Source organism: Ambystoma mexicanum, chromosome 4q, assembly GCF_040938575.1.
Source record: "Ambystoma mexicanum isolate Mex_15411 chromosome 4q, UKY_AmexF1_1, whole genome shotgun sequence".
NCBI lineage: Eukaryota > Metazoa > Chordata > Amphibia > Caudata > Ambystomatidae > Ambystoma > Ambystoma mexicanum.
In genome coordinates, this window is record NC_090928.1 from 773,671,040 (window position 1) to 773,692,392 (window position 21,353).

The window sequence follows — 21,353 nt, forward strand, 5'->3', positions numbered from 1 at the left end:
CACTTTGAGCAAGTCAAAATGCATGAGGAGGCAGATATTCCAGGACGGCAGTTGAAATGTAGGAGAAAAACAGTGAGACCCGATTGAACGTCAAAGGGAAGTGCTCTTGCCCTTTTCAATCCAGATCCGCAAAGCATCTGTGAAAGGAATCATACGACCGGAAACTACAGCTGACGTTTGGTGTAACAGATGTGAAGCGTGTAGGGGACCCTCCCACTATGATAACATAGCTTGCTACCATGGTGCCATCCTTAACTCCAGAGACAAGAAATGCAAAGGAGTTCAGCACAGCCGGTGAGTCAGGGGGAGAACCGATAGTAAACTGGACTGTGTTGAACAAAGGTTGCAAACGGCAAAATGATATGAGCTGAAAGAACTTGTGAACAAAGAACTTATATGTTACTGAACTTTTAAGAAAGAACAGGGAATATCCAGCTGCACAGTGGTCCGGTGCCACATGAGCGCTCATTCGAAAGACTCTGGCTGTTTTCCCCTTTTGTTGAAACTACAGATCCCAGGAGGCCCTAGGAGAGCCCGACACAAGAGGTCAAAGTGGTCATACAAGGGTCGTGTAAAACCTCTTGTACAATCTAAAGTCTTTCACACATAGTCAAGAGAAAGCTAGAGCAAGGGAACCCCACTTTCTGATGAACTGTGTAAACTGGCAAATGTGAACCCAGCTGAGGGATGTCCACAGTGAAGAAGTGTTTTAAAGGATATTGAGACTCTTGAATACTACATGTGATAATACTGGGAACGAAAGGCCGTAGTGAACCCTACTGAGGGAGGCCAACGTTGAAAAAGGATTGTTTTGAGGGGGATCCACGGGTCAAGAGAAATCACCAGACGTGAAGAAAGACTGAAAGGAACTTTTGTTTTGTTTTTTACAGCACATCAGGTCCTCTGAGGCAAGAGACTGTGTAAAAAGAGACTTGGCCACAGAACATCCTAATGTTTTGGAAACTTACTGGAAGCTCGTGCTGAAGAAGCCCAGAAGTGTACTGTGTTTGAGAATCCCACCTTGCCCTGTGCTAAAACGTGGGGAATGGAGACCCCGGTTGTACCATCCTGACTTGTCATTTTGTGAACACTTCTTTCTTTTCTGGTGAACATTATCCCACACTATTTTGTATTTTAGCAGTAAGGATTGGCAATAGGTTTTTTTGTAGTATAGGCCCTTTTTATTTGATAAGACGCCACTAGGACTGCCTTATTATTATTTGATGGTTGTAGTTTGCTCGCATCTTAGATTTAGGTTTAGATTAGGTGTTTTACTCACCTATTTAGAGAGTTTAATGTTGTCACCATGAGTTCCTTACACCAATTACACTATTCCACCTCCTCCCCACTTCTATCCTACCCTCTTCTCCTCACACCCCGCTCCTACACCCCTCTCTACCAGCCTCAATCATTCCTAACACTCATTTCCTCTCACAATCCTACTACCCTCAATCCCCTACGCATATATCCCAAACTATCACTAGCTTTCTTTTTCACTCTGACCTCCAATACACTGCCCTTGCCACTTCCTACATTACACTACACTCCACACAATTGGTACCACACTCTTTCACAATGATCTCACCTTTATTAAGCTCTGCCACCAACTCTCCAACACTGCTCTTCTCTGTCCATTTTCCGGTTGGTTGCTAGGTACACCTTCGCCTCCTCCTGTGATGTCACCTGAACAACCCGCACTCTGCCTCTCCTTTTGTCTAGTTTTATGTGTGGGGCTGGTGGTTCTGTGCCTCCCCCCCTTTCCCATTGTCTCCAGCACCCACCGGTCTTCCTCCACCAATTGGTGCCTGTCTTTTTACCTGGGCCTAGGAAAAGACTTTAAACCACATCCCCTTTTCCAGCACAGTTTTACAATCATTGTTGATGATTCCCATGCTGTTTCTCTGTCATGCTATGGGGCTGGAAATTAGTTTTTCTGCTTCATTGGCGAGTTTCCTACTTTCCTGGGGTGTTGACAGCTGTTGGGTTGGGGTTCCAGTTCACAGACCACAGGAATTGCTGCATTTCAGGTTATATGGTTCTTTGGTTCCGGTCCAAGTTTTCTTGGATGCTCACTGTTGCTTTCTGGGAGATGAAGTCCTGAAATAAAAAAGAAGGAACAGTGGCCAGCAATTGCATTGGGAGACATTTGAAGATAATGAGTGGTACCAGGTATGGCATTATTGGCACATGAGGGATTGTTGGGGACACCCCCCGCCCCCCACCAAACTCCCACTTCACATATCTGGGGCAGGACTGGTTCTGGCTTTTGTCTCAGTGAGTCTTCTGCCTCCGATTGAGGAGGTACCCCATCTTCTCCTTTTTTCAGGGTCATGACTCTGACCCTGTCCCAGCCATGTGACATCTTATGACCAGGTAGTATCCTTTTGGCAATGCCTGGCAAATACCTATAACATGCCTACACAAAAAAACTCCTCCCCCCCGAGACTCCATCTCTGCTTCCTTATCCTCCATTGGCTGGCTCCCCTTTCACTCTCAACTTAAATTTCATTTTCTCTGCCTAGTCTTCAAATCTCTCCACGATCTTGCTCCCCCTTATCTCTCTTCCCTTCTTTCCTTCTACACTCCCTCTCGCTCCCTCCGTTCCACTGACCACTTCCTCCTCACTGTTCCTCCCTCCCGTTGTGCCTCCTCCCGTTTCTGCTCCTTCCAACTCCTGGCCCCCCTCCACTGAACTCCTTACCTCTCTCAATCCGCTCTATTCCTATCTTTTCCTCTTTCCGCACGTCCCTTAAATCCCTCCTCCATTCCCTGCCATGATACCCTCCCTCTTCTTGCTCCCCCTCTCCCTCTCTTTCCCTCTTACCCCCCTCAAGCCTCTCCCTTCTTTTTGCCCTCCCTATCCTCACCCTCTGTATTGCTCTCCCCAAAAGTGCATGGAACAACTATAAATCATCAATGCAATTATAGAGCAAATACTTTGAACGTAGACAGACACAATAACTCACAGCCACGCACTCTTAGAAGATAATCAGCTCTTATACGGCTATTTATTCAAATCTTAAAAGTACATAGAAATAACTCACAAAAATAATATGGACATCGATCACAGAAGAAGTAAAGAAGTCAAAAGGAAATACATCACCGTGAGCGTAACAGGATTCCTCATCTTGTCCAGAAGCGGCTGGAAGACCCCGGGAACAGCCAGGCCGAGAGCACCACAGCTCACAGGAGGGCCGGACGTAAGCGTCCTTCTCCGGCTGAAGTCTCACCTGACCACCTCCGGGCTTCCGCATATATACACACTCCACAACGTGGAGTCAATTCTCGAACCTTCTGGAAATTGCACTTGCGCAGTTGATGAACAGCCGTCGTTTGCCAGCTAGGTCAATCGAGAGCTCCCCCCAAGAAGCGCAGTACCTCCCTTCTCTAAAAACACGCTCCAAGGAGAACAGTAGCAAACCATAACAAAGTTAGCTTTCCCAGCAGAAATGTCCTTGACCGCATACCAGGTTTGGAAAGCATGTTTTTCTCAGCACTGTGAATCTAACGCTCAGCAAAATGTGTGCAGCTTTTCACTGCCGCATGAAGTAAATATCCATCATGGTTCCTAGCACTCCCAGAATGCATTGCGCACCAGCGCCATTTTAGATCAAGCATAACACCCTCACCCCTCCTTGCCTCCTCCTCCAGCTACCCTCCCTCCCTCCTAGCTCTCCTCCACTTCTCCACTCCCTTCCCTCTGTCAAATTGCTCTACATACTGTTTTGTGGACTGATTCAAAATTGTTATTTGCTTCTTTTGTTACTGTTATCGTTATATCAAATGTATCTTGTTGTTAATGTGCAGCGCTTTGGTATAAGCCCAATGAATACAAATACAAATACAAAAAACAGCTGGCGTTGCCAATGCTTGTTGAAGTACGTTGTGATTTTCCCTTTTGTAGCTAATGAAGGTGAGCAAGGGAGAAGCTGGTTTGCCGGCATAGCAGAGGAGTCATTGGACATTTGCTCAATGAGGAGCACACATGCAGAATCAGAGAGATAATACAAATCCATTGTTAGTTCATCCATATTTTTGGAGGTATTTGCAAGGTCGGAAGATTTGCTCCATAAATTATAAGTGATAGGATCTTTCCCAGCCATTTTAAATAGATGGATGGAGCACTTGGTGTGAAACAAAGGGCCCTAGAAAAAGTGAAAGGTTAACTCCTGCCAACCAGAGGTGGCTCGTACATAATGTTTGTTGTTTGTTTGTTTTATTATTTGTAATGCGCAAGCATACCCTAAGGTACCAGTGCGCAACATTTACATTACATCACGAGGCTTAGTTACAACAACAACAAAAAATTATATACATACACATAGTAAAGTAATAACAGGAATATATACATATATACAGATAAGCAGCAGTGAGTACAGGCAGTAGGCGGTGCAGTCAGTACAGATGGTAGGAGTATGAGGACTATGCACATGGATATATTTGTCGGCCTACGTTTTCAGCCATGGAACTACCTTGAATCGGAAGTTCTGATAGGGCAAGTCCATTCTGAGAGTTGGCGGTAGAGTGTTCCACAGTTTAGCTGCTTTCACTGGGAAACTGTTACCCCCTATAGTAGAGTGTTTAAAGTTGGGGACAGAAAGGCAGTCTTTATCGGCTGTTCTTGTGGGTCTCGGGGAGGTCTGTCTATGAAATCTGTCGATCAGGTAGTTAGGGGCAGCGTTATTGAGGGATTTGTGAGTGAGTCAGACAGTTTTTAGGAGAATTTTGTCTTGGATAGAGAGCCAATTATACTGCTGGCAGTAAACTGTAATATGCTCTCTTCTGGAAATACCCAGTGCTGCTCTAAGAGCATACAAAATGGGTGTGATAAGCCATCCCAGTGAAAACCCTGAGCGTTCCCTAAGCTGCAGCAAGCAGCTCTTGGAGCTCTCCTGCACTGGCTTTAAATGCCAAAGGGAAACAGAGTTTCCCTTTGACAGTTTTGATTCCGTAGCTCACATGCCCAATGGCCCTGCAAAGCTGGGGGCATTTTGCTTGATCAGCCTTGCATGGCTCATTGGGGATGCAGAGTAGGGAATGTGTAAAGTGGTGCTCCTGCTTCTCCCTGCACATTCAGACAGCCTGAGACATTAAGCTTGGAGCGCCCCAGCTCCACTGTGCATGTGAAGAACCAGAAAGCTCTTTTTGCTTCCTGTTTTGTGCTGGGTGGGAGCTGGATGGCCTTTGTGGTAGGTGGTGTGTGGATGAGGAAAAAAGTATGAATGGATGTGTGTATGTATTCGTTTGTGTCTGTAAGTGTGTGTGTATGTGTGTGTGTGTGTAGGAGAGGGTGTATGGTGCATGGGTGGATGCGTATGTGAATGAGGGAGTGTGTTGTTTGGGTGAATGAGCAAGTGCATGCTGCAGGTGTGCGATTGTGGACAAGGGATTAAATCTCCCCATCAGCAGCAGCAGACCCTATCCCAATCAGGTGTGGCGTCCCTGAGGGCTCCTGTGTCTCACCTACATTATACAACATATTTACCAAGCGCCTATTTGATGATTTGGACCTTCTGGGTATCACCTACATGCAGATGATACTCAGATTCTCCTCCCACTTTCAGGGGATTATCACGAAGATTTGGCGTTGGTGAATAAGAGTGTATCTCAACATCCAGGCATGGATGGCTACTCACGGCCTTTGCCTGAATGATGACAAGACTGAGCTCCTTATCCTGGGCACCCACTCTAACCTAAAGAAACTAGGCTAGGAGTAATCATCCTTCACTATTGACAGGAACCTTATCAAGGTAGCCAAGGAGGTAATGAACCTTGGCTTCTACCTTGACTCTACCCTCTCCTTCGACAAACAGGTGAAATCAATGGCCTCGGTCACCGTTTGCATTTGCAAGCTCATTAGGACAGGCAAACCCTTTCTGTCGAATGATAACTGTATGATAGTAGCCAGAGCCCTGATTCTTTCCAGGCTAGATTACTGTAATACCCTTTACTTTGGCATCATTAAATCAATCACTCAGAGGATTCAAATCCTCCAAAATAATGCCTTAAGAGCTGCAGTGGGCATCCCCAGACAATCACATATCTCAGTGACCAGGTGCCAAAACAATTGGATCTCGACTCAAAACAAAATTCTCCTAAAAACTGCCTCCCCCACCCATAAAGCACTCAACAATGCTGCCCCCAGTTATCTCACGGATAGATTCCATAGGAGAACCTCTAGCAGACCCTTGAGACTCAGCAACAGGAACTGTCTCACCACCCCTAGATTTAGACTCACTAAAGTAGGTGGCAACAGCTTCTCCGTGAAAGCTGTCATACTTTGGATTTCCCTGCCACACCCAGTTAGAGAAGACCAACCATACTCGACTTTTAGAGGTAATTACATAAACTTGCTCAAATCTACCGACCTGTAGGCTAGGCCACCCACCCCAAGGCAGATCGCAGGTATATTCAGTCAAATACCTGCTGTATATAGATGTCACTCTGTTTATATTTTGATCTTTTGTTGTATCCTTGTTCATAGTGTGTATTACTGCTAAACCTGTAATTATTTTGTTTTCTTGCCTATGTGTTCTAACAAATATTTGAAGCTTTGCATCTGTCATAATCTGCTGCGCCCTGGTGCCCTTGGATCTGGTGCGCATTAAAAGTGAATGAACAAACAAACAAACAAACACATGTGTGTGCTTGCATTTGTGCTGAGATTGGGTTTCAGTGATTTGGGGTGGTGACATCATTTGGCAGCCAGACTGGATACATATTCTTACTCTGGCATGACATTATTTGCTGGGCATCAGCGGTATAGAAAATATGATGTGTTGTTCTGTGGCCAGACTGGCCTTCTTTGGTACAACCAGCTGGCTTTTTTCTGACTGTGACATGGCATTTTCTACCAGGCATCAAGGATAAAACAAACATGAGAATGGCTAGACTGGCCTAATCTCGTGCAGCCAGTCTGGCTATATTTTCTTATTGGGGCTTGGCATTTATTTACTCTATGTCACTGGTAAAACAAACATAAGCTTTATTACGTGGCTAGACTGGTCTACTTTGGTGCAGCCAGTTGGCTTAATTATCTTAATGTTGCCTTTCATTTGTTACTGGGCATTATGGGTAGAGCAGACCGCCTCTAAACATGTTTGCTCTACCCTTGATGCCTAGCAACAAATGCAAATGTCCCTTGGATAATGAAATCTTCTCATACAATACGTGGATCTAGCAGTTGTGCCTCTAATGGCGCATTCCCTTGGCATGCATCCCATTCCAGGAGCTAGATCCACATATTCTACTAGAAGATTTCATTATCCAAGGAACTTTTGCGCCTTCGGAATAGTACTCTTCTCTCCTTACTACACCATTAGATGTTTTTCCACGTGAGGAACTGTCGAACTGTGATACCCTTTTGACAATCCAATTACGTGCTATGCTACTCTACTCATGTGATGGCCCATATTTATGATGATCATGCTTCCTTTTCAAGACTTCAGGCCTTGAGGACCACCAGTCAGGTCGAAACACATGTTGTGTTACTAACCGGTGAGATGAGTGCGTGGAACCGGGGAGTATCCAAAACCCAGGAAGTTGCTTGAAGAGCTTTGGGTAGGGCCTCTACCCAAGCCTCCTCTCTGTGAGGGACTAAGACCTTCAAAATGATATGACCACTTGCTGTATTTAACCAGACAAGGAGACTGATCACCCAGAAGGGCGGGGAGAAAGCGCACCGCCACGAACCAGGCTGTAAAGAAAGAATAACAAGTGAGTAACACGAAGGTAACAGTTGACCCCTGTAAGCCTTACTAACTGATGTAATACCTGGGCTTTTTCCCCCCGTAGGATAGAAGAGCAGCACAATTCGGGAATCACCTAAGAATATAACAAGACTTAGTATCTAACTGGCTTAAACTAAGACACAATTCAAGAGGTGGACAGGATCTTACCAGTGGAGAATGAATGGAGGATTTGAGTAGCTGAGAACACAATGACAGGGATAAAATAAGAAAAAGGAAAAATGTTAGTAGTAGGATGCTAATACCCGGGCGGCACGAGAGTCGCACTGGATTCGGGATGGTGCACAGCTGCAGACCGTCCTTGAGTGCACGGATTAACCAGGGGCTTTCCAAATGTTCCGTTTGTGAATCAAAAAGTCTTACCACTGATGAACGAAGAATGATGACAGCAACCAGGCAAACGTATGCTGATGAACGAAGAATGATGACAGCAACCAGTCGGGATGGTAGTTCCAGGGAAGGATTGTGGAAGGCAGGTAAGATTTGGCGCGATGCAGAAGAGCCAGTCGGGATGGCTATTCCTGAGATAGGAAGTCAAAGGCAGGCAAGGTCTGGTACACTAGCGGACAATAACAAAGACAAACTTTTTCTAGCGGGGTCCGTGAAGCAAAAACAGGTTCGGTACACGGGAAGGCAGTTCAATAAGGGTATTCCAAAATAGAGGGTCCAGTAAACAGTCCGAGTCGAATCCGTAAGAACAAGGAGGTTTTCAGCAATTGAAGATGGAGCTTCTAAATGCCGGGAGTAGCTGTAAACAGAAGCGGCGCCCTGGCTGTCTCCATGGACTACATCAGTGAGAGAGGCGGCGCAAGCCAATGCGAGGCTCTACCGGCAAACTACCGTACGGAGCCAGGTTTGCTGGGGAATGTAGTTTTCGATTCGCTAACTTCCACGGCAGCTGCCATTGTGCACGAAATGGGGCAGCATAATGCCGAATTCTTTTGGGGAGTGCCACAAATCTCCCCTTCATTCTGGTAGTTGCACTAGGAAGTCGAAGTGCTAGAGGTGCAGGTGGCTGGGTTTTGCGCACAGAGGGGGGTGAACGACGACCCATAACAGCATCCGCCCCCAAAGACGGCGGCAACCCCTTGCGGGCATGGAAACGCCGCAGGAGTACAGGTGAGTGGATGTTACACAAGGGTTCCCAAGACCTATCCTCAGGACCATACCCTTTCCAATCGACCAGATAAAAGGGCCGACCCCTGCGGAGCTGGAAGTCCAATATATCGGCAACCTCATATTCATCTTCGCCATCCACGCTAATAGCGCAAGGTCGCGTAGGTAGGTGCGTGGAAGGAAGGCAAGGCTTGAGGAGACTGACGTGGAAAACAGGATGCAGTTTCCACGAAGTTGGCAAAGAAAGACGCATCGCCACAGGATTCAAAACCTCCGTAATGGGAAAAGGACCCACAAACTTCGGGAGCAGCATACGTTTGCCAGGAATACGAAGATTACGCGTAGACAGCCAAACTTTCATGCCCACTTTGTATTCAGGAGCTGCAGTCCTATGCCGGTCAGCGTATTTTTTCGCTCTCTCCTGTGCAAGAAGAAGATGGGATCGAACACCCTCACGGACTGAGTCCAATTCTCTTACACAAGCCTGAGCGGCCGGGTTGTCAATGGGGAGTGCCGGATCCAAGGGCAAAGAACGTGGATGGAATCCATACAAGGCAAAAAACGGTGATACACCCGAGGCACAGTGTACCGAATTATTGTAGGCAAATTCGGCAGGGGCGAGCGTCTCTAACCAGGTAGACTGAAATTGGAGACACAGGCATCGGAGGAACTGTTCCAAAGTGGCGTTAGCCCTCTCAGTCTGTCCATCGGTTTGCGGATGGTATGCAGAGCTGAAACGATCGTTGATGTGCAATGAAGAAGTCAAAGCCCTCCAAAAGCGAGAAGTAAACTGAGGGCCACGGTCCGATACTATGATAGAGGGAAGTCCAAAGAAACGAAAGACATGTTTGAGAAACAAAGAAGCCAGGACGGGGGCCGAAGGTAACCCCGAGCAAGGAACAAACAGAGCCATCTTGGAGAAGTAGTCGATGACAACCCAGACGGTATCATAACCGCTTAGAGGAGGCAGATCCACGATGAAATCCATGGAAACCATATACCATGGTTTGTGTGGCACCGGAATGGGTTGCAAAAGGCCCACAGACTTGGATCTTGAGACCTTGCATTGAGCACACACTGAGCAAGAGGCCACGTAATCGATGATGTCCCGGGACATCGACGGCCACCAAGCCCAATGTCGCAACGCCTCCAACGTCTTTTGCTGCCCCGGATGGGCCGCCATCAAGGAATCGTGTAACCAGGCTAAAGCTCGAAGACATGCTTCTCCAGGAGGTATAAAGAGACGACCCTGAATATAAGGCAAGCCTTGTACGATGTCGAGATTCAAAGATTCACATTCCTCATCATTTGAGGTCACCCAAGATGATATAAGGGCACGGAGCAAAGGCTCAGGAGTGCAGGCACAAACCACCCTTTCAGGTAACAGCAGGGGACGATCAGCCTTAGAAACACAGGAACCGTGGGATAACCTTGAAAGAGCGTCAGCACAGGCATTGAGGCGAGCCGGTCTATATGTGATGACGAAGTTAAATTGCGAAAAGAATAGATGCCAACGAGCTTGTCGGGCCGTAAGGCACTTCATAGATTTGAAGGCAAGGAGGCTACGATGATCCGAATAAACGGTAACCTGATGACGGGCCCCCAACAGATGATGGCGCCATTCCGCAAAGGCGTCTCTAATGGCTAATAACTCACGTTCTGTGATAGGATAATTGCGTTCATAAGGGGTCAATTTCCTGGAAAAATATGCCACTGGATGGATTTCTCCTGAATTGGGACATTCTTGTGACAGTACTGCCCCAACAGCTGAACCGGAGGCGTCTGCCTCCACTAGGAAGGGAAGGAGAGGGTCCGGGTGTTGCAAGACCGGTGCTGTCGAAAAGGCGGTCTTCAGGATTTCAAAGGCCCGCTGTGCCTCCGGATTCCATGCATATGGTTTCTTGGAGCTGGTCAGTGCTGTTAAGGGAGAAGAGATCGACGAGAATGAATGGATGAAACGTCGATAAAAATTGGAGAACCCCAAGAAGGACTGCAGTGCTTTAACTGAGGCAGGAACAGGCCATTCCAGAATCGCTTTAACCTTAGAGTGACTCATACGAATGCCACGACTGGTCAAGTCATAACCAAGAAATTCCACCTCAGCGGAATTAAACACACACTTCTCTGCCTTGACGTACAGGTGGTTCTCCCTCAACCTCTGTAACACAAGACGCACATGTACGCAGTGATCTTTCATAGAGGATGAGTAGATGAGGATATCATCTAGATAAACTACGACAAATTAATCCAGATAGTCATGGAAGATGTCGTTCATGAAGGCCTGGAAGGTGGCCGGGGCATTACAAAGTCCAAACGGCATCACTAAGTATTCGAATAAGCCATACCGTGTCTTAAAGGCAGTCTTCCACTCGTCCCCTGCTCTAATCCGAACGAGATTATAGGCCCCCCTGAGGTCAAGTTTAGTGAACATCACTGACGAACCAAGTTGATCTAGAAGCACTGATATCAGCGGGAGAGGGTACTGATTTTTTACCGTAACATTATTCAATGCCCTGTAATCTATACAAGGGCGCAGGTCCCCCTCCTTCTTAGGGACAAAGAATAATGGAGATGCCGCTGGGGATTTGGAAGGCCTAATAAAGCCCGTGGCTAAGGCTTTATCTATGTATTCTTTCAGAACCTTGTCTTCTGGTAAGGTAAGGGAATAGACTCTTCCGGCTGGTATCTTGGCCCCAGGTAACAGGTCTATTGGACAATCATAGGTCCTATGAGGCGGTAATTGATCTGCCCTGCCCTTATCGAACACATCCCAAAAGGATTCGTATTCAGAAGGGATGTCCTTATTAGCGTCACGAACGATGGCACCTATGACAGACAAGGAAGCCACCAGAGCTTGACAGGAAGACTCCGGGCATACATACGTATCCTGAAAGCAGTTTTCATTACACTCCAAAGAAGGGAATCGAACGCTTTTCTTTACCCAATCAATAGCAGGGTTGTGGTGTTGCAACCATGGAATACCCAATATGACCTGGTATTGAGGAGCTTTGATTAGATCGAATGAAAGCGATTCCACATGTCCGTCTTCGGTCTTCATGCTGACAAGGGAAGTGTTCTGTGTAACCAAACCGGATACCAAAGTTGTACCGTCCACAGTATGGACCCTCTCGGGTTGAGCCTTTGGTAGAATGGGCAGTTTGTTTTTTGCAGCGTAGTCAAAGTCCATATAGTTCCCCGTAGCTCCGGAGTCTATAATAGCCACGGAGGGGAACGTAGCGTCTTCGGCCGTGGTAAATAACACAGGAAGACTGACAGGAGCAGACAAAAAACCCTGTGAGTCCAATGAAGACACTCCCGGCGTAGGGACTCTATCTATCGCCGGGATTTGGCGTTTCCCGCCTTTTTGACCGGTCTTTTGGGACAGTCTTTCAACTGATGTTCTGAAGAACCACAATACATGCACAAATTATGTGAACGTCGATATTCACGTTGGGCTTGAGTCAAAGGACCCCTCACCGCCCCTATCTGCATGGGTTCTGGAATCGAAAGAGAAGGAGTAACTACATCTGCTGGAACGGGGGTAAGGATTGATGTTTTACGTTCTCCTCTTCTTTCAGACCTTCGGGCATCTATTTGCAACACCAAATCTAATAATTCACCGAAGGAGGTCGGAACGACCGGTACTGTGGCTAGGATGTCTTTTAATTCTTCGGACAACCCCTGGTAGAATACGGCTGATTTCTTCTCTTCAGGCCAGTCTGTTTCAGCTGCTAGCTGATTGAATCTGGTAAGATAAGAAAAAAGAGAAGAAGAGCCTTGTCGTAGACTCAACAACTCCAGGTCCGATGCTTGAGATTTGTAACGGTTATCAAAAACCTTATTCATGGCCAATATAAGTTCGTCACAGTCATAGAGGACGTAGCTGTTGGACTCAAGTAAAGGGTTGGCCAACGCAGCCGCTGTACCCCCGAGATGGGAAAGAATAAAGGCTGCCTTGGTGGTGGAGTGTGGAAAGGCGGTGGGCCGACACAAAAAATGCAATTTGCATTGATTCATGAAGGTCCGATATTGTTTTGGATCTCCCGTAAAGCGTTCCGGAGGGGCCAGCGGGAATTGAGTGGCCATCAAAACCGGGGTCGCAGAGAACCTAGAGGCGGAAGCTGAAGGTAGACCGGAACCTGAAGCGGCCGCACCCGCCATGTCTACCCCGAGTGTCGGGGGGTTTTGAATACTCCGTAAGCTGTTGATCCTTTGATGCATGGCGTCATGAGCTAATGTCATGTCAGATCGTAACTCAGACACCAAACGAAACAAAGCAGCCAAAGGATCGGCTTCATCCATGGCTTCAGTTTTTGTTACTCACCGGTGAGATGAGTGCGTGGAACCCGGGAGTATCCAAAACCCAGGAAGTTGCTTGAAGAGCTTTGGGTAGGGCCTCTACCCAAGCCTCCTCTCTGTGAGGGAATAAGACCTTCAAAATGATATGACCACTTGCTGTATTTAACTAGACAAGGGGACTGATCACCCAGAAGGGCGGGGAGAAAGCGCACCGCCACGAACCAGGCTGTAAAGGAAGAATAACAAGTGAGTAACACGAAGGTAACAGTTGACCCCTGTAAGCCTTACTAACTGATGTAATACCTGGGCTTTTTCCCCCCGTAGGATAGAAGAGCAGCAGAATTCGGGAATCACCTAGGAATATAACAAGACTTAGTATCTAACTGGCTTAAACTAAGACACAATTCAAGAGGTGGACAGGATCTTACCAGTGGAGAATGAAAGGAGGATTTGAGTAGCTGAGAACACAACGACAGGGATAAAATAAGAAAAAGGAAATGTTAGTAGTAGGATGCTAATACCCGGGCGGCACGAGAGTCGCACTGGATTCGGTATGGTGCACAGCTGCAGAGCGTCCTTGAGTGCACGGATTAACCAGGGGCTTTCCAAATGTTCCGTTTGTGAATCAAAAAGTCTTACCACTGATGAACGAAGAATGATGACAGCAACCAGTCGGGATGGTAGTTCCAGGGAAGGATTGTGGAAGGCAGGTAAGGTTTGGCGCAATGCAGAACAGCCAGTCGGGATGGCTATTCCTGAGATAGGAAGTCGAAGGCAGGCAAGGTCTGGTACACTAGCGGACAATAACAAAGACAAACTTTTTCTAGCGGGGTCCGTGAAGCAAAAACAGGTTCGGTACACGGGAAGGCAGTTCAATAAGGGTATTCCAAAATAGAGGGTCCAGTAAACAGTCCGAGTCGAATCCGTAAGAACAAGGAGGTTTTCAGCAATTGAAGGAGCTTCTAAATGCCGGGAGTAGCTGTAAACAGAAGCGGCGCCCTGGCTGTCTCCATGGACTACATCAGTGAGAGAGGCGGGGCAAGCCAATGCGAGGCTCTACCGGCAAACTACCGTACGGAGCCAGGTTTGCTGGGGAATGTAGTTTTCGATTCGCTAACTTCCACGGCAGCTGCCATTGTGCACGAAATGGGGCAGCATAATGCCGAATTCTTTTGGGGAGTGCCACAAATCTCCCCTTCATTCTGGTAGTTGCACTAGGAAGTCGAAGTGCTAGAGGTGCAGGTGGCTGGGTTTTGCGCACAGAGGGGGGTGAACGACGACCCATAACATGTTGGCTGTTCAAAATATGATTCAATATTTTTGTGAAATCAATATAAGAGTATCTGCTACTAGAGTATCTGTTTTATAATCCTCACAGTGATATCTCTTTCTGGCAGTGCGCAAGTTACCATACTTCAAACCAAATTGGATAATTATTACCAAATCTGATCTTTGTTTAGGGGGGCTCCGTGGAAGTGTAAACGCAGCAGGCCATCACCTTAGCTACTTCACAGGTGAATAATATAGAGCACTGGCACATTTGTCAAACCCTTTACCTTTAAACACTATGTGACTGGCCAAGTCTTCCATCGGCAGACCTCCTAGTTAAACACTCCTATTGAATGCACACACCCAAATCTACATTGGATATTTATAATTTCTATACTTGGTAGGTGCCAAAACCACTATTAAATATTGTAAATGCTAGATCATTTTTCGAACATAATTCAGGGTAGCAACATGCAAACTCAATTAAACCAAAGTTATTGCAATCCATGCTTTCAAATGCATGCTTAGATATGCAACACAACTATTTGGCATGTTGCCTAATACATTTATGAATTTTTCTCATTTTGTTACTTAGTTAAAAATCATAGACAATAGTGATATTTGCTTTTGCACATAGGGTCAGTGGTAAATGTATGCTGTTTTAAAACCAAGGGAACTATATATGCGTAGCGTAGACTTGCACTGGTATTCACTAGGAGTATCGTGGTCAGCACATGAGTTGAAAAGCCTTTTGTGAGGCCTTGCGTAATTTTTAATGTGAGTCAGTTGACGGGGCTCTTCCGTTCAGCTTGCATTGGACCACACACACATGACGTTTTATGATGATGGTTAAGTACAATTAAATTGTTTGGCGCTGGCTTGTAAATCCAACCGTCTGTTCACTCTAGATATTAATACATAGACTGCAAATCTTATTTACCTGGAATGTTAGAGTATTTTTCTAACACTTTTCTTTGGAAGACTTCCAAAGGTCAGAGGGATTTTGATCCGAGTTGAATCCCAGGTCAACTGGAAGTCAACACTATTTCAGGCTGACTCAAACAACAAGGTTATTCTAATCACGAAAAAAGAATCACTGTGTTTTGACATATTATTATACTGTAGAATATTATTTAAGTTAACTGTAATTTTATACATTTAGTACAATAATCTGACAGTTGTTGGAGAAATAAAACACTACATTAAATACACTGAATGAATTATGATTGCTTTATGAGCAAGTACAATTTTAAGCTGGTGCTTTCGGCATGTCCTGCTTTTACATTACATTGGTAAAAACCTGTTCTTTGGGTGGAACGTGCTCAACAGCCAAATTTGTGGGATGTTATCTCTTAGGTGCACAGGTGAATATCCTGCAGGTGCACCCTTTGTTCGTGCTATCTAGTAAAAGATGGAAATCATAACTAATGTGATGCATGGTGCCTCTCTCCCTTAAATTTGAAACAGTCTCCATTGGTCTTTTATTCTCCCTTCACTGAGCCATCTGCCTCACACTTAAAAGGAGCAGAGCAGTTCACAGTTTTCTTGGCATTGGTTTGCTTCAGGGAAATGGTCTTAGGTACCATTTATTTTGATAGTATACAGTAAGTGTACCAAATCTTTATAAATAGAAACATTAAAATATTTTGCATTAATGTATTTCGGGACGATAACATCACTTTTTTACATGACCTTAAGCCATGTTAAAAGTCAGTAAAGTCCCTGAAACGTAGGTGTTTATATACTTGAATTCGAGTGCCCACATTCCAGCTCCACAATTGTTAGGTAATTCACTCCTCTAATTTGGTTGTAATACTATGAACTGTTTTCAACGGTAAATGGAAAGTCTCTTGAATTGAATTAAGTTATAGTAAACTGATCAATCCTAAATATGTTCCTGTATTGATATTGATATTTAATTTCTATCGCGCTCATACACAAGTGTTTCAGAGCGCAACAAGCCAAGGGAAGGGGAACAGGGGAGAACAAAAACAACGATCTTACAAGGCCCAGTGACATTGAGAACGTGCAAGCGCAGGGTAGAAGGGGGAGGGGGAGAAGTGCATGGCAGGGGGAACAAAAGGAGAGTGCGGAGCGAGAAGGAAAAAACAAAAATAATAATAAAATAATCAATGAAAAGGCAACAAACAATGGGAGTGCAGCCAGCAAGTGGCAAGTGCTGGGTTTATGGCAGCAGGCCATGTAGGTCTAAAAGTGCAGGAAGAAAAGGGGAGGGCTGTATGGGTACAGATAGAGACCCCAGTGCAGGGGGTGGCCAGGAGGCAGTGCGTGAAGGTGGCAAGATGAGCAGGTACCTGGGCCCAGAGGACAGAGGGTGGCCAGGTGCATGGTGCCGAGGGAGAGTAGAATCAACAGGGGAGAGGAGAGGAGAAGGCAGAAGCAAAGAGGAAGGTTTTGAGGTGCTTCCGGAACCAGAGATGGTTCTCCTCAAGTTTTAGAGTGGCAGGGAGGCTGTTCCAGAGGGAAGCCCCAGCCGAAGACAGAAATCTACCCCCAGCTCGTTTCTTTGAGAAATGACTGACCCTGAGGGAGCTAGAGGTAGAGGAGCGGAGTGCTCGAGGTGGGAGGTATTTGCAGAGGGATAGCTGAAGGTATGTTGGACCCAGGCCCCAACATACCTTCAGCTATCCTGTAGCAAGTTAATATCTGTAATCAAATAGATGTTCATTTCAATTCTACTTCTTTTTTTTAAAATTTCCCAAAATGTACTCGTTTTTATTTTTTTAATTAATGGCTTAGTTCTATTCATTTGTGCCGGAAAACAAAATGTCAGTTGTGTTTATTCTTCTTTTGTTTGGTTAGGTGACAGTGGTACAGATGAGAAGGAACCCACTGAGGAGAAGGAACGTGAAGCCGGAAAGGAAGATAGAGAGGTGAAGGATGGCACAGAGAAGGAACTCACAGAGGTGAACTATGGACCAGAGGAAAAGACGGACACAGAGGAAATGGAAGGTCAGAGTCAAGGAAAAGGTTTGTAGTACGCCCTTTAATCAGTGCCCCTAGTCTTCTCAAGCTTGTGGAACAAGAAGGCAATTATTTTGACTGGATGTTTCCTCCTGTTAAGCGGGTTAGATCTGGTCTTATGAAGTATTTCCACTGGGAACTATGTGTATTCATTTGGCCTGAAAGGACATCCAACCCTGGACTTTAGGCATTTACAGTTGAGACTGTGCGGCGAATCCCATTTCAATGAGCAACCTAGGATATGTATCAGTCATTTGCTGCCATGTAAAGAGGAATTCTGTTTGAGGGCTTTATGACTATGTATAGGGGTTTTTTCCAGCCTGACTTGGAATGTGGACTGGTTATGCTATAAGATCAAATGGGGGACTTTCCAATAGGTATACATATGATATTGTACTTTTGCAGAAGACTCTCCTGCTTGTAGATGAATATGACTTTTTGTGCTGATTGAAATTTGTGTCAAAATAGCATGCAGCGGATTCTATGGGCTCTAGCTTGTCACTCATCTTGCTAAAGAAGTCCCTCCCATTAAAGGTGATCAATGTTGAGCGCTACCTCAAGGGTAGCAACACTATGGTCGTGGGGGAACAGAAGTGTGACGTGCTGGGAATACCATGTGCATAGGCTCCCCCACCTCTGAGCTTGGATTTACTACAAGAATTGCAGAAGCTGTTGATTACTTATCTTGCAGATCTGTGAATACGTGGGAGCGGTTGTAATGGTATGATGGAAATGGTATGATGGAAATGCAAATGGACAGGTCAATTTGTAATTGTGGGGTCACGGGCAGGCACGCTTGATTGCATAATTTTGTCAGTGCAATGGGACTACTGGTCTGGTGGATGCACTGAAACGCTCTGGTGAATGGATTCTTGTTCCATTCAGGGGTTCACTCTCCTATGTCACGGGAGAAGTCCAAGCAAAGTCAATCGCTGCCTGCAGCTGTAGCTGTGGACAAGTGCTGCTCTGCTCTCTGGGCTTTTGAGCGCTGTGAGATCTGTTCAGCTATCCTCTGATTGAAGTCCTAAATGCGCCTGGAGCTCTGTCTGTGCTTCTGTCTGCCTGCGTGGCCGTCCTTGCACAGAGCAATGTCCTACCTTCAGGCCCTTCCTGTGTCTCAAGACCTGCTACTCCTCTGCGAGTAATCCACCCACCGACTCGGTTGCCTGCGGCTCCAGCTCCTGCCTTCTTCCGTCCTGCATTGTTTTCTTCCCTCGCAGACTTTCCATCTCCTCTTGCCCCCTGTGATTGCCATGCCCCTGGCCTGCCCGCCAGCTTCTGTCCCATAAAGATTATATCATGCACCGTACCGCTTCTGGTGGCTTATGTTTCCTGTCTGTATTGTCATATGAGCACTCTGAGGCCTGAGGGTGAGTTGGCGCTATACAAAAAAATCTATAGAATAGAATAGAACTTATATCATGTCTGGGGCATTACGGGCTAAGTCCGGGCAAAGTCAATCGCTGTGTGCAGCTGTCCGCAGATGGGAGATGCCCAGTGCTACACTTTTTTTCAATTGTTATGTCTCCAGTTTTTTTATTCACTATTACTATGCTGTCTTTTCCCCATGTCTGGTGCTGCTCCTGCTGCGACTATTCGTCTTACAGCTCCCTTTTACCCTTTCTCTACCCCCATAGTATCCTTTTGGGATGGCTGTATTGTTATCTACTTTGTATCGCTTGTTTACTGTTTTGCTCTGTTTTCTATGTCTTTCTCTATTCTGTTGTTCTATTCTCTTTACTGTTGTATCAGTCCACTCGGAATCTCTCTAATCTCACTTATCCTCCTTCTCTAGACCATTCTCCTCCTATCAATCTTGCTCTATGGAATGTGCGCTCCCTTTTTAATAAGGCCCACTCTTCTCTTGACACCTTTTTTGTCTAAAGTTAAATATTTTAGGCTTTACGGAAACTTGGATTTCTTCAGGGAACATTGTCATGCCTGCTCCTTTATCATCCTTCTCCACTTCCTTCTTACATATCCTTTGCCCCTCTGGTCGAGTGAGGTGGGGGTTGGCATTCTCGACCACTCTTCATTTGCTCCCTCTTCCTCTCTCTCTAATCTTCCATGATTGATATTTTATTAATTGAATATCAATACTCCTACTTTTCTAGACACCATCTCTTTGATGTTCTCTTGATCTACTGTTCCCTTGGTGCTGTTGGTTCATTCTGTGATAATATTGACGTCCTTTTATCTGCTCTTCTTCAGTCTGATGCACCTTTAATCTTTCTTGGTGATTTCATCTTCATCTTTCCTTCTTTCATTCTTCTGCTCCACTTATTTCTTATATCTTGATTCCTATCATCTCTCCAATACACTTTCCCCTGCCTCGCACATCTCTGGCTCTTATCTTGACATACATTTCTCATCTCTGCTCTCCACCATCTCAGTCTCTGCTCTCCCACTATATTCCTCTGAACATTTCCTTCTTTCCGTTTCTATTATTCCCCCCCACATCCTCTGTCTTTTCCTCCCTGCCTATTCAGACTTTTTATCGTTGTGACCTCTGTACATTTGATGCTTCTTCTTTTATTTTTGCCTGTATTCCTTCCCTTCCTTTGGCATCAGCCTTTGCTTCCCTTTCTGTCAATGATGCTGCCTCTTCCCTTTCTTCCTCCTGTGACGAATCCTGAGGCATTGTGACTGCTTTAAATGGGGAAATCCCTTCCCACAGAGATAGGGAGGTTTGCTTGTTTGTTTGTTTGTTTGTTTGTTTATTTGTATTGCGCACCAGACCCAAGGGTATCAGGGTGCAGCAGAAGATGCACAACTTAGGTTACAGATTTACAGAGATACAATACACATCCTAGGTTACAGAGTTACAGGGGTACAATACATTGATGGGTAATGACAAGGAGGCATAGGGGATGAATACAAATCTATACAATTCTTCCAATAGAGGCGCGTAAGCAGGCAGTGCTATATTACATCATGGTAACAGCAGCAGAGAAACTAGGTCTAAGTGGTGATTGTGGCCAGAGTCAATGCTGGTCTGAAAGTTTGAGCTAGGTGATAGTGTTAGATCTAAAGTTCAGGTAAGATTGGTCTTCTCGGAGTGAGGGAGGCAGGGAGTTCCAAAGCTGGGCCGCTTTGACGGGAAAGCTGCTGCCTCTAACCTTGGATAATTTAATTCTGGGAATAGAAAGGCAGTTTGAGTTAACTAGTCTGGATGGCCTGGAGGATGTCCGCCTGCGGAATCTCTCAGAGAGGTAGCTGGGAGCTGCATTGTTCAGTGCTTTGTGGATGCTGGATTTTGTCGTTGGTCGGAAGCCAGTTATTTGGTCGCCTAACCTCAGGAATGTGCTCTCTTCTGGCTACTCCAAGGGCCGCTATACGGGCATTATTTTGGAGAGTTTTGATTCTCCTAATGATAGATTTGTTGGAATCTATGTAAAGTGCATTACAGTAATCTAGCCTGGACAGAAGGAGGGCTCTAGCCAGGATGATGCAGCTATTGTTGGAGAGAAGGGGTTTGCCAGTTCTAATAAGTTTACAAGTTTACGCAGTGTTGGAGGCCAATGTGTTAACTTGTTTGGTAAAGGACAGGGTGGAGTCGAGGTAGAATCTTAAGGTTTTAACCTCCTTGGCCACTTTAATGAGGTTGCCGTCAATTATGAAGGAGGATTCTTCAGTGCCTAATTTTGTAAGGTTGGTGGAGGTGCCCAGGATGATAAGTTCCGTTCTATCATCATTCAGGCATAGACTGTGGGTCGCCATTCATGCCTGGATGATGAGATACACTCTGTTCACCAAGGCAAAATCCTTGCCGTAATCCCCTGAAAGTGGGAGGAAAATCTATCATCTGCATAGTTAGTGTAGGTGATACCAAAATGGTCCAGATCATCAAAAAGGGGCATAGTGAATATATTGTGCAGAGTGTGTGAAACACAGGACCCCTGAGACAGTTTGCAGGTGATAGGGTCTGCAGCTGCT

General features: G+C 45.8%; 1 protein-coding gene across 1 annotated transcript in view; it reads left to right on the forward strand.

Annotated features, from left to right (window-relative positions):
* LOC138467292 (ADP-ribose glycohydrolase MACROD2-like) overlaps positions 1-21,353 on the forward strand; it is a 1,886,603-nt gene that overhangs the window by 721,721 nt on the left and 1,143,529 nt on the right. The window contains exon 5 of the mRNA XM_069607287.1: positions 17,256-17,423. Within this exon, the coding sequence (XP_069463388.1) occupies positions 17,256-17,423 (168 nt within the window). The remainder of the gene's footprint in view (positions 1-17,255; positions 17,424-21,353) is intronic.